At 40.2% G+C, this 12,573-nt stretch overlaps 1 protein-coding gene across 2 annotated transcripts in view; it reads right to left on the bottom strand.

Annotated features, from left to right (window-relative positions):
• Window positions 1-12,573, bottom strand: part of piezo1 (piezo type mechanosensitive ion channel component 1 (Er blood group)) — a 267,968-nt gene that overhangs the window by 136,777 nt on the left and 118,618 nt on the right. For both annotated transcript variants that reach the window (XM_030070245.1, XM_030070244.1), the window contains exons 22-26: window positions 9,564-9,768; window positions 9,259-9,363; window positions 8,202-8,358; window positions 6,238-6,481; window positions 4,964-5,060 (exon numbers count right to left, since the gene is read on the bottom strand). In XM_030070245.1, coding sequence (XP_029926105.1) covers window positions 4,964-5,060; window positions 6,238-6,481; window positions 8,202-8,358; window positions 9,259-9,363; window positions 9,564-9,768 — 808 coding nt within the window. The remainder of the gene's footprint in view (window positions 1-4,963; window positions 5,061-6,237; window positions 6,482-8,201; window positions 8,359-9,258; window positions 9,364-9,563; window positions 9,769-12,573) is intronic.

The following is a 12,573-nucleotide window of genomic DNA, read 5'->3' on the forward strand; positions in this document are numbered from 1 at the left end:
GAGGGATCTTTGGATTTTAGATATATTTTGTTTTGTTGTTATTAATTACTAGTCCATATTGCACGCCTGAGCTACAGGAGCTTCTTCAGCCCAAAACACACAATGCTTCCTTTGTTTGTGTCTACTCTAGGCTCACATTCACATTGCAAACAAACTGCTCCAGAGTTCATTTGTAAGCATGCCGAGACCACATGTAAGAATAAGAAGACCTTTGTCCTTTGTAAATTTGAACTCAACCAAGCTCAAATAGCACCCACCTGAGATTCAGTACCTCATCCAAGCCCCTCCCACGCACAAGTGTGCATGTGGCTCCAATGCAGATGCAATCAGAGAGGGTAAAGTGAGGGAGAGGACACGGAGTTGCATGATATCATTGGGGTACAATACTTGTACAGTAAAATCTGGTCTGCACTTGCGGAAATTCTCAATAGATGGCATGCAATCATAGAATACCAGTGCTACCTGTGGACATCATCCCTTTCTTTCTAGCTCTGACTGTTGTAAACCTTCAACATCACGGCTTTGGTTACACTGCACATGTGCCGTACACCATAGCTTCCATGGGGTCAGAGACCATGTCTCAGCCTTCTTTTAATAGCCTCGGATGCAATGAGGAAGTAGTACTGGACAGCCAGCTCTGTTCTCTGCCACAGTACTTACGGTAGGCTCAGCGGAGTGCTTTTGGGTAGGGTAAGTGAGTGTGCACTAGGGGTGGTTAATCTGTGCGATTTCACGATTCGATTCGATTACGATTGTTGAGGTCCCGATTTGATTAACAACCAATTTTCGAGTATTAGCGATTCTCGATTACCGATTATTGATTTTCCATTTGACAACAGATAGTAACCCAAAATAACCCTCCAACATTTATATTGCATCATTAGTTCTCTTTTATTGTAAAACACAAATGCAGCTTTGGAAATTGTGCAGCTTTGGAAATTGTGCTGTGTGTGTAATACATTCCACCATGAAAACTGAAATAAAATTTAGAATTTAGTGCTTTACTAGCTCTGTGGAACTCAGAAATGACAACAAACATTGTGTTTTTGTAAACATAAACAACAATTACCAGTTTCATTGCATTCTTTTTGCCTCATAACAACAATAAAAGGTGAAAGGGGGAGGCCTTGTGACAGTGACAGACAGAACACACCATATTTAAGTTAAATTCATATTTCTGGAACGACCAATTTCTTCTGAAGAAAGACCAACTGATCTGCATGTTGTGGGGTTAGTGTGCTGTGTTGTGCTGATACAATGTCCCCCGCAGTCAGAGAAGAGGGTTTTGAGGTGGAGGCTGCAGAGGGGCCTTCTTCCTCCACCTTCAAGTCTTCGTCTTGAACCTTCTCAAACATGTCATCTTCCTCACTTTCATTATGCTCCTCAGCCATATCATCATCACCTTCCCCCTCAGGAACTTCAGCATTTTGTCTCAGAACCTAACACAGGGAAATTGTAAGACAGGTTAAAGCATTCACATTTCAAAATTATTAAACAAATACAAAAGCACTATCATAAATCAATGGCCTACATTTTAATTTTACATTCCAAGTCTGCAACTAAACTTTCCCAATGAAACTAATACATTCATTTTTTGAGTTTTTCAGTGGCCATATTTTTCTGATACAAAGCATTTTATCAATCAGATACAAATAAATTAGTAGCATTATTTATATCAAAGGAGAGACTACCTCGAGGGATGCGGCCTCTGTAGTCACTCTGCAGTATGTATCCAATCTTTCATCCTCTGAAAGGAGTGGAAGAGTTTTAAAGCGGGGATCAAGGGCAGATGCTGTGTAGAGTGTGTGCCTCTCTTTATTGTAAAGTATAGTTTTTATTTTCATTTCAATTAACTAAAATACTTTTCAGACCTTGTTTTAGCTTTGAGTTTAGTTTTAGTGAATCATAATAGTCTTGGTGCATGTCAACTTATATCCTGTGAGCAAGACAGCAATTGACACAATGATAGATGGACACAACAAATTGGTTAATGTTATCAGATAATGTGTCAGCTTGGCTCAAAAAAAAAGATTCACAGTGATTACAAAGGCAAATATTTTATTTTTCCAAGATAATTTTAAACTGTTTGCTTACCGAGTAGCGCCTGCTTTTGTTCCAGTACGTGACTGGCGGTGGTGCTGCGGTGAAAGAAGGCGGTGATCCGTCTGACGCGACCTAACAGTCAGGCTACAGCGGGCAATTTCAGGGCTCCGTGGCAGGCAAGGTTCAGGGTGTGAGTGTAACACCGGACATGTACAAAGTTGCCAAGCTCTGCAGCCAGGTTCATATTTGAGGCATTGTCGGTGACAAGAACCAGGTCGTTTTTGTCTATTCCACTCGTCCGCCACAGTTTGGAGAAACTCACACGTATTTGCGCTTGTGTGGCTGTCATCCATAGCATCCGTCCGAAGCACATATGAAATTAGCTTCCACTCACTGTTGACATGATGAGCTGTGACGGTCACATATGAGACGGTGGCTCTGGATGTCCAGGAATCACATGTAAATGCTACCCTGGTAGCAGACTTGAGAGACTCTTGCACTAAAAACTTTGTCTCTTTGTAAAGACTTGGAATCGACTTGCGTGTGAAAAAGCTCCAGGATGGTATCACATACCGTGGCTCCATATTGTGCACCATGTAGCGGAAGCCTTGGTTTTCCACCACACTATATGGCCTCATATCTTTGGCAATAAAATAAGATATGGCTTTTGTTATTTTCTTAGCTCACTCTGAGCCCGGGGCTAGTTTTGACATCTCGTGGAGAGTAGTTAGCCCTCAAGTTAGTGGTATTGCCGCAAAACTTTAATTTTGTGTGGCAATGTCGACAGACCGCATGCGTCCTGTCAATATTTTTCGAGCTCCTACCATGGAAGCCAAAATTAACCCACATGCTTGCTTTCAGTGTAGATGGAGGAGGGTAAATTGGCTCCTTGCTGGTTCCGGCTGCTTCTTCATTCATTTTCAAGCTCGGTCTGGCCGCTGCTGCGTGCTCCTTCTCCTAGTCTCTGTCTCTTCTCTACTGTCTCGCGGTGCTTGGCTAACCTCTCACGAGGGAATAGAGCGCGAATCGCCGATCGGCTTGGTGAAGCCTGAAGAACAGTGTCAGCAAATCATCGATTTTTTAAAAATTTAATAATCGATTCATAATCATCTACAACATAATCGTGATTAATCGATAATCGATTTTTTTCACCACCCCTAGTGTGCGCAGCAGTAGTGTGTGTGCATGTACAAAAGACATGATTGGATTAAGGTAGTGACACTTCCTTGGTGTGAGATGGATTCAGACAATTGAGATAAGACACCAAGGATCAGCCCAGAAGATCGCATTGTTTTCTCAGTGCATTTAGACTGATTCATACCCTCTGTGTATAATCGTGGTCAAAATTATTAAGACACACATTTATGAATACAAACAAATTTGATGGTAACATGGCCGAGAGACTTCAAGATATGTTGCCTTGGAGTTAAATGTTCAACAGACAGACAAACTCACTTGACCATTCTTTGGCCCTGCCTACCAGCAATGCAAAAATATTATTATAATGGCTATACAGTATATGAGGGTAGGGGAGATCCGGGTCGGTTGTAGCAGCAGGGCGGTTGTAGCACGGGCCCTTATTCATGTTAGACACAACACAGGAACTTGTAATTTGGTGAGCAGATTCCACCTCCTTTCATGGCTGCCTCTGCAAAAATTCTTTGCCGTCCCATGTATTGTTGCTGAGTTTTAGGGGAAAACGTTCTTTTCATAGCGGTAAGTAAAATACTGAAACCAGAAGTGTTTTTCGATTTTGTCATAGAGTTTGTGTATTTAATACAACAAACCTATATGGTCTGTTGGACCTATCGGTAGACTAAACATTAGCGGTCGTTTCATGTGGCATGTTAGCTTAGCTTAACTGCTATGTCCTTTTAAATGTAGGGAGAGCGAGGAGGGACGGTTGTAGCAGAGCCTTACCTATGCATTTCCTTGATGCTGTGCTTACAGGATATGCTGAGGATTAGGGTGAGGAAGCACAGAGCTTTATGAAAGAGTTTGCCAGGCTGTTTTTGAGGGCCAGTCAATCAAAGCTGCAGCAAAAATTTATGGTCTCTGTAACGTCACCCTCCTGTGCTACATTAGGAGAAAGAGAAGTGACAGCGCAGCACCTCCACAAGGGTACGGAGCACACAACAAGGTGTTCAGTGGAGAGCAAGAGGCTAGGCTGAAGCAGTATCTGATCCAAGCAGCATATATATATTTTGGTGTGAGTGCTAAAGAGGTGAGGCCAGATTCACAAATAATCTAGCCATTCACAATATAGAATATACAACAGGCTATGGATGACAAATGAAATAAATAACATTTAATAAATAGCCTACAATAACTTAAATACAAAGTTCATAACTATAAAAGTTAATCATTTTAAATGCTAATCTTAACAAGAAATTTGTATTGTGAATCATTTGCATGGGTAAGTCTATTAAGGGAGGCAAAACACTGGTCATGTCGGCAAAATAGACAAAAGGTCTAACTATATGAATTTGCAACATATAACATAAATTATATTTCACTATTACTCGGAAAGGTTAACTGATGAAGGAATGAGAAGTAAAAGCAAGAAAAAAAAATGTGTCACCTGGCCTCTTCAGTCCACTTTTGAGGACTCCTATATTCGTCCCACACGTGTGCTACTTTCGCCACGACAGTGCGGGGCGAAAGTAGCATTGCGCTGCTTCCACCTTCGGCCTGATCACACCTGCTGTATTGATCCGTGGGACGAAACCGTAGTTTGGATTGGTGGAGTACTTGTGTACCTTGCTTACATTAAATTATATTATATTGAAACTGTAGCTGGCTCTGTCTTTTTGTAATAAGGAAAAAACTAAAAAGTGCTACAACCGACCCGGATCTCCCCTATGCTAAAACTATTTCTCATCTGCACATGATATTCTGACATAGAGTATGTAGTACTTACGGTCATAATAACCTTTAACTGTGCAAACCAAACTGAAAAGCTGAATCACCCAACAGAATCCCTTCTGCATCTGCACGACAAACACACAGGCCAGGATCTGAAACACACATACACACAAACACACTCATTTCATGTGCACATGGAGACTCCACCACAGAATAATAGTGTAAAACTTCAAACAGTCTTTAAAGGACCATACCAGTGATTTTGCATGTTTGCCATAATATCTACAAAATGTATATACTTAACGTTTCTGTTCATCTTTCCCACAGCAAGCAGTCCTATTTTTGAGCTCCAATATCACTTGTCCTACCTTTTACCCAGCTAGTGGTTTCCATTCATTCCACACTGATATGAAAATGAACTTTCAGAGACTTCAAACTGTCTTCACACCAGTATTCTATTACTGTAATAAAGTCGCCCACATTAGTTTTCCTAAATGCAGCAGCACTGTTGTGTTTTGATGACTTGATTTTTTTTTATCAGCAGAAACAGAACATGTTATGTATATTTGTTATGTTTCAACCAAAAATTTGAAAATCTAGGGATTTTGTTTATATGTTGTGAAATTGTTGTTGCAATGTAAAATGTCTATATATTGTAGTATACAGGCCAAATATTGAAAAGCACTGGATAATCCTTTAATGTTATCTCCTTGAGGGGTGTATCATTACATACAGTGTTACATACATAGTTGTGTGTTTATTGTATCAAGGTGCTTTCATACTCACACATCTTACCCCAAGGTGAGCCAAGGTGACTCACCCAACATGATCAACCCAACTTCTTTTCACATTTGTGTTTATTGCTTTACTCTCACCCCTGGGTTAGAGAAGGTGTCTTTACACATATCCCTTTAAACCCAAGTTGAAGAGTCACACATATTAAATAATTTCTCAAATATAATGTCTAGGTTACTTACAACAGTGTAACCATAGTAGCCTGATACACCATAGTGATAAAAAGGTTTTCCTTCCCCAGTTGTGCATCAGTTGGCAAATTTCACCATCAGACCAAATTGCTTTTGACATTTTCGCTGTTTTATTTAGCCAACTAATACTACTTATTACTACTTATTTAGAGTAATATGAGTTTATTTGTTATTAATGTCTGCTGTTGTGATGTACTCCTCCTAATGTCACAGGCCCAGGGAAATCATCTCTTTCCATGAAACTGCTTATGCACTCTGGGGTCACCCTGGGCTAAAAATGCAAGTATGAAAGTGCTCTCTGGGTGTGTGCCTGTCTGTCTGTGTGCACTTGTCTTTCACTTACCGACAGCATATTTTTAGATATAATAACAGCAACATTATAGATGATGAGACAGTCCCAGAGGGCGAGACGGGTCCTGGATGTTTTGACCAAAAGCTGTGTACCAAACAGCAGGAAAAAGAAACAGGCGAGCAAGTAGCCTAATCCAAACACTGAGATCCTGGTTGCCCCAGTAACAAAAACAACGGACAGCACAAACCAGAAGAGGTGACGAAATACCAAAACTTTAGCCATGTCTAGATAACTCCTGGGAGAGAGAGAGAGAGAGACAGACAGACAGAGACAGAGAGACAGAGAGAGACAGAGACAGAGAAAGAGAAACACAGGGAGAGAGAGACAAGCAAATAAAAGACATAAAATAAAAGACATTAGGAATGTGTCATTGCCTCATTAGGTTAAGCCATACTCCTGCTCCCATTTAGGCTTTTTAGGACAACACAAATCACATTCTTGATCTACAGCTGTGTGTTGTGAAAACTAAAACTGAACTTTTTGGTCATGCATGGCATCGGCATATTTGGCGAGAAACAGTGGTGAACAGTAACAGAAAGTACATTTTCAAGTATCTGTATTTTACAATATTGATAGTGATTATTTTGTTTTGTTTTTGTTTTTTGGAAAGATATGACTTTTACTCCATTACATTTCAAAGACAAATATTGTACCTCTGACTCCACTACACTTGTTACTTTTAACTATAGCTTCAGCTGTGGATTTTTTTTTTCTTTTCTAAAATGCAACTGGCCACATGCTGTGTTCCTATTAGAGGAAAAAAACAGCTACAGTACCCACTTTCAAATGGGTTTAATGTAAAGGCAGAAATACATCATCCAGCTCTGTGAAACAAGTGCAAACAAGACATTAACTTTCAAAGTAAAACACATCCGTTCCATTTTGTTAGCAAATAACCTGGAGTGGTAACAGCAATGGCAGATCAACAACTGGAATTTTAAGTTAGGTTTATTCTTTGTTTTATTTTTGGAGGGCTCTGTATCTACATCAGTTCCACTGTCTTACTAAGTACACTTGTGTAGCATTAGTGGTTTTACAAGCAAGTCAGGGCATTCATTGGATGGTTTCAGAGTTATTACATTCTGTAAATGCATTGTGAAAACAATACAGCAATGTGTTGATACTGAAAAAAAAGGACTTTTGGATACTGAAATGTCTTTTCCTCTCTTCCTGGCAGGGGAGAGAGTGAGGACAGCATGCAGGAAAGGGCCTGGGGTTCTATACTTTGACTCAAGAAATGGGGTTGTGTACTTGTGTCCATCACTGAGAAAAGGACTGGTGAGAAAAGACAACTGCATACAAAGAAAACACCTAATACCCTGTGAAATACTGTGATGGATCATTCATACATTCATGGGGCCGTTCTGCTACCAGTGGACCGGCTCTTATTAAGATCAATGGCATAATGAATTTAACTGAGACAAAATCTTTTAGTATTTACTATTTGCTCTGCCAGGAAGTTAAGACCTGGCTATAGATGGACCCTTCAACAAGACAATGACCTCAAACAGAATCAACACAGAAATGGCTGCAATGAGCATCTCACACTTGAACCTTATGAGAAACCTGTGGTCTGATTTGAAGAAGGTAGACCACATGCACAAACCTAAGAATACCTGTGATCTTGAAGTTCTCTGCATTGAGGAGGGTGGCAAGGTTAGATAATTACACTAAGAGGCTCAGTGCTGTCATCCTTTCAAAGGGAAGCCTCATCAAATATTAATTGTAGGGCTGGCAATAATTTTGGAACCTATGTTTTGCACAAAAAATGTACTACTCAAAAAAACATGTTGTGTTTGAAAACGAATTGTGTTAAAATAGAAGTGTAAGCTCCTCCATGTATTTGAGACCAAAATATGACAGTATTTAGAGTATTTTTACAGTAGTATTTACAACCGTTTTACAGATTTTGATTAAGGGTGCCAATAAGTCTAAAACTGTCTCTGTTAAGTTACCTGCAGTTGATAAAGTTGGGTGCAGGGTTAAACAGTCGACCATCCATGGGTTCAGGGTTGTCTGTGTTTTCTCCTGCTAGAACCATCCACTCTTCTTTCTGTTCATACTCAAACACCACCCACTGCTGAGATGCACACATCAGAAGGACAAAGTCCGCTGTGGACATAGATCACAGCACAATACACTTTATCATCACTGTTCTAATCACTATGATCACAATCTTGAAAGACCCACTGCAGCCTCAAAGAACATGTTGAATTATGGCTTCAGGAAATGAATTAAAACAAGTTAAAGCCAGATTCGTACCCATAAAGCTGTATTTGCTGCTCCATGCAAATGTGATACATCCACCATGTTAGGTCTGTTAACCCCTTCCCTGATGCAAGAACAAGAGCTTCACCAGGAATGCACTACTCCAAAATGGATGAAGTAGATACACACTGGAAAACAACTGAAAAATTGTTTTTGAAGGATGCACAACAACCTAAGTTTGTTTTGTTTTCAATTCCCAGACTCCTTCCAGTCCCCTGGCTACCAAAATAGCAGAACTGTTTTCTGTCATCACACTGAAAGTGAAAGCAAAACAAATGTGTTGTTGAGCATCCTTCAAAAATAAAGTTTAAGCTCTTTGTCACCGCTCTAAATCATGTTATTTAATGGTCTGTATCTGCTTCAACAATTTTGAAGCAGTACACTCACAGTGAAGTGGAAGTGTATCTCGTTCTTGTGACAGGAAAGGATTTAATGAACTAAATTTGGTGGTTGTATTACACATTCAAGGAGCAGCAAATACAACTATATGGGAAAGAATCCAAAGTGTTATTTCAATAAAGGATGCTGCATTTATTATTTGACATACAGTACATATAATGGGAGAGAGACAAAATGACAAAGGGGCCACTCATTTGTTGATACAGCATGAATGAAAAAATGAATACACGAATGAATGAATGGCCTCACACTGAAAAACACACACACATACACACACACACACACACACACACACACACACACACACACACACACACACACACACACACACACACAGACAGTGACCTATGAGGTTTTTGGAGTTAGGCAGGGTGTAGAAATCAGGCAGATAGATCCATTTTATGAGAGCCGAGTTCATCAACACTGTTGTCTTCCACCGCCATGGGTAGTCTTGGAGAAAGAACAAGGCAGAGAGAGAGAGAGAGAAATGAAGTATTACAACAAGTACGGTCGAGTATTTTATAGCAATAGTGTATGTGAAGGATTTTCAACAATACACAAAAGAGAATTTCTTTTCTATTCTATTCCATGCTGTGTTGATAGACTTCTCACACCTATCTAGCGATACTTTAATTTAAAGTAGGGCTCACCTATGCACAGAGCAGGGGGTATGCCCACACACAGCATATACTGGTAGATCATGAAGATGGACAGGAAGAGACAGTATTTGGGCCAGATCTTGGCAATAGCTGCACGACGACGCCTCACCATGATGGCCACCAACCAGCAGCCATGTATTATCACCAGGAAGTTCATCCGCTGTCCAATCACATTCACCGTCATAAGGAAGCAAATCTTTAGACAGGTAAACAGAGGGAGAATTTTTGAGAAAATTAAAAAAAACATGACACTTAAACATACAAGTAACAAATAAAAAAATAGAAACACATATACAGTTCATACAGCCCCAAGCCCCTTTTTAGTTTTCTTCATTTGCCAAAATGAAAATAGGGGATGAATGGATGTGTTTGCACTTGTTATTGTTATTATTTGCCCTACCAATTATATATGTCAATTAGACAAGGAAGTTTATTGGTCATTATACAACAGGTTGAATAATGAAATTAAAGTGTGGTTCCCTTTTGATTGATTAATTGATTGATTGTGTAGAAAATAGAATTATTAAGCCTGGAGGAGTTCAGATGGTGCATTTAGTAGTCTCACAGCCTGAGGGAAGAAGCTGCTCTGTAGTCTGGTGGTACGGCAGCAGATACTTCTGTATCGTTTGCCTGACGGCAGCAGGGTGAACAGGCTGTGGCTGGGGTGGGTGTGGTCTTTAAGGATCCTTTTGGCTCTGTGCAGGCACCTCACCTCCCCAATATCACTGATGCTTGGTAGATGGGTGCCAATGATGTTTTGGGCAGTTTTAATCACTCGTTGCAGAGTCTTCCTGTCCTGGGCCGTGCACATCCCATGCCAGTTTGTGATGTTTCCAGTCAGGATGCTTTCAGTCGCTCCTTTGTAGAAGCTGACAAGAACTTGGCGTGGGAATTTTGCTTTCTTAAGTTTCCTAAAGAAATACAGCCGTTTCTGAGCTTTTTTAACCAGAGCAGAGATATGTGAAGTCCATGTTAGGTTCTCTGTTATGTTGATTCCCAGGAACTTAAAACTACTCACTTGCTCCACCTCAGCTCCACTGATGTAGACAGGGTTGTGTGTCTTTGCCTCCTTTTTTCTAAAATCAACTATCAGCTCTTTGGTTTTGCTGACGTTGAGCAGTAGGTTGTTTTCTGTGCACCATTCTGCAAGATGGTTGATTTCCTCCCGATATGAAAACTCATCATTGTTGGAAATCCGGCCGATGATGGTGGTGTCATCCGCGAACTTCACAATAGAGTTCTCTCCATGTCGGGGGTTGCAGTCGTGGGTGTACAGCGTGAACAGGAGGGGGCTGAGCACACAGCCCTGGGGGGCTCCGGTGCTTAGCACTAGAGTGGCGGAGGAGAGACTGCCAATCTGAACTGACTGGAGTCTGTTTGTGAGGAAGTCCAGTATCCAGTTGCAGAGAGTGGTACTGATGCCCAGAGTGTTCAGTTTTCCAATCAGCTTCATGGGGGAGATTGTGTTGAAAGCTGAGCTGAAATCAACAAACAGCATTCTGGTGTAGGTGTTGCTTTTCTCAAGGTGAGTGAAGACTGAATGGAGAGCAGTGGAGATGGCATCCTCTGTGGATCTGTTGGTTCTGAATGCAAACTGACAGTGGCCGGTCCTCTGGAGGCAGAGTAGACTTTACAGCTGACTCTCTCTGTTGAGGAGGTCAAAGCGTGTCTGGTCCCACGACACAGTGGAAAGAAAGAAGATAGGTTATTATTTGTACGAACTGCTGCTAGAGGGAGGGAGTAGAGAACGCGAATCCAAGATATGAACTTTGCGCTAAATCCGAATCTTTTTAGAGTGTCAAAGAGGTAATCCCACTTCACCCGATCACATGCCTTCTCAGCATCGAGTGATAAAAGCACTTCAGGAATGTCAGGTGGAGTGGAGTTATAAAGGATATTAATTAACCTACATATATTAAAAAATGACTGATGATTTTTAATAAATCTGGTCTGATCATAAGAAATTACAGAGGGTAAAACGGTTTCTAAACGGCGGGCTAACATTTTGGCAAGCAACTTACTGTCAACATTTAATAAGGAGATGGGTCGAAAAGAGCTACATTCTAGGATGTTTTTACCTGTTTTAGGGATTAACAATATAACCGTTTGTCTCATTGTTTCAGGTAGTGAGTTGGAGATGAATGATTCTTCATAGACTGAGAGCATGATTTTTTGATGAATGAATGAATGAATTTTTTAAAAATTCACTCGGATATCCATCTGTTCCAGGTGACTTTGCATTTTGCATGGATCTGGCTGCAGTAATAAATTCTTCTTTTGAAAACGGACTTTCTAAATTAGTGTCAGTTTCCTCATCAATGATGGTAGTATTAAGATTGCTAAAAAAAAAAAAAAAAAAAAAGAGAGTCAAACAGAGATTCATCACTGCTGGATTCTGAGGTATAAAGCTTTGAATAATACCTGTGGAAACATAGATTGATCTCTAAGGGGTCTGTAAGTTTAACACCTGTTTCGTTGTTTATCGCTTTTATAGCTTGATTTGCATTTTCTTGACGTAGCTGATGAGCCAAAATCTTCCCAGTCTTTTCACCATGTTCATATGTCTTATGTTTGATTTATTAGTAAGATTTTCAGCATGCTTTGTGGACAAGAGATTGAATTCGGTTTGAAGTGTTAATCGTTTCTTAAACAGATCAGGTGATGGAGAATGGGCCAGTGTCACATCAAGTTGAAGGATATCTTTGGTTAGTTTTTTAAGGCGTTCATTTACGTTTTTTTTGTTTTTTTTTTAATATATGGGCACTGTATGATATAATTTGTCCCCTAAGATATGCTTTCACTGATTCCCAAATTACAGAAGAGGACATTCCTGGAGTCTGATTACGCGCTAAATACACAGTTATCTCAATAGAGATAAACTTAACAAAATCTGCATCAGAGAGGAGTAATGTGTTAAAACGCCATGGGTGACAGCTAGTGTGTATAGTTGGTATGCATAAAGTAATCAACAGTGGAGCATGATCCGATATTACTATTGCCT

This window comes from Myripristis murdjan, chromosome 15, assembly GCF_902150065.1.
Source record: "Myripristis murdjan chromosome 15, fMyrMur1.1, whole genome shotgun sequence".
Lineage (NCBI taxonomy): Eukaryota > Metazoa > Chordata > Actinopteri > Holocentriformes > Holocentridae > Myripristis > Myripristis murdjan.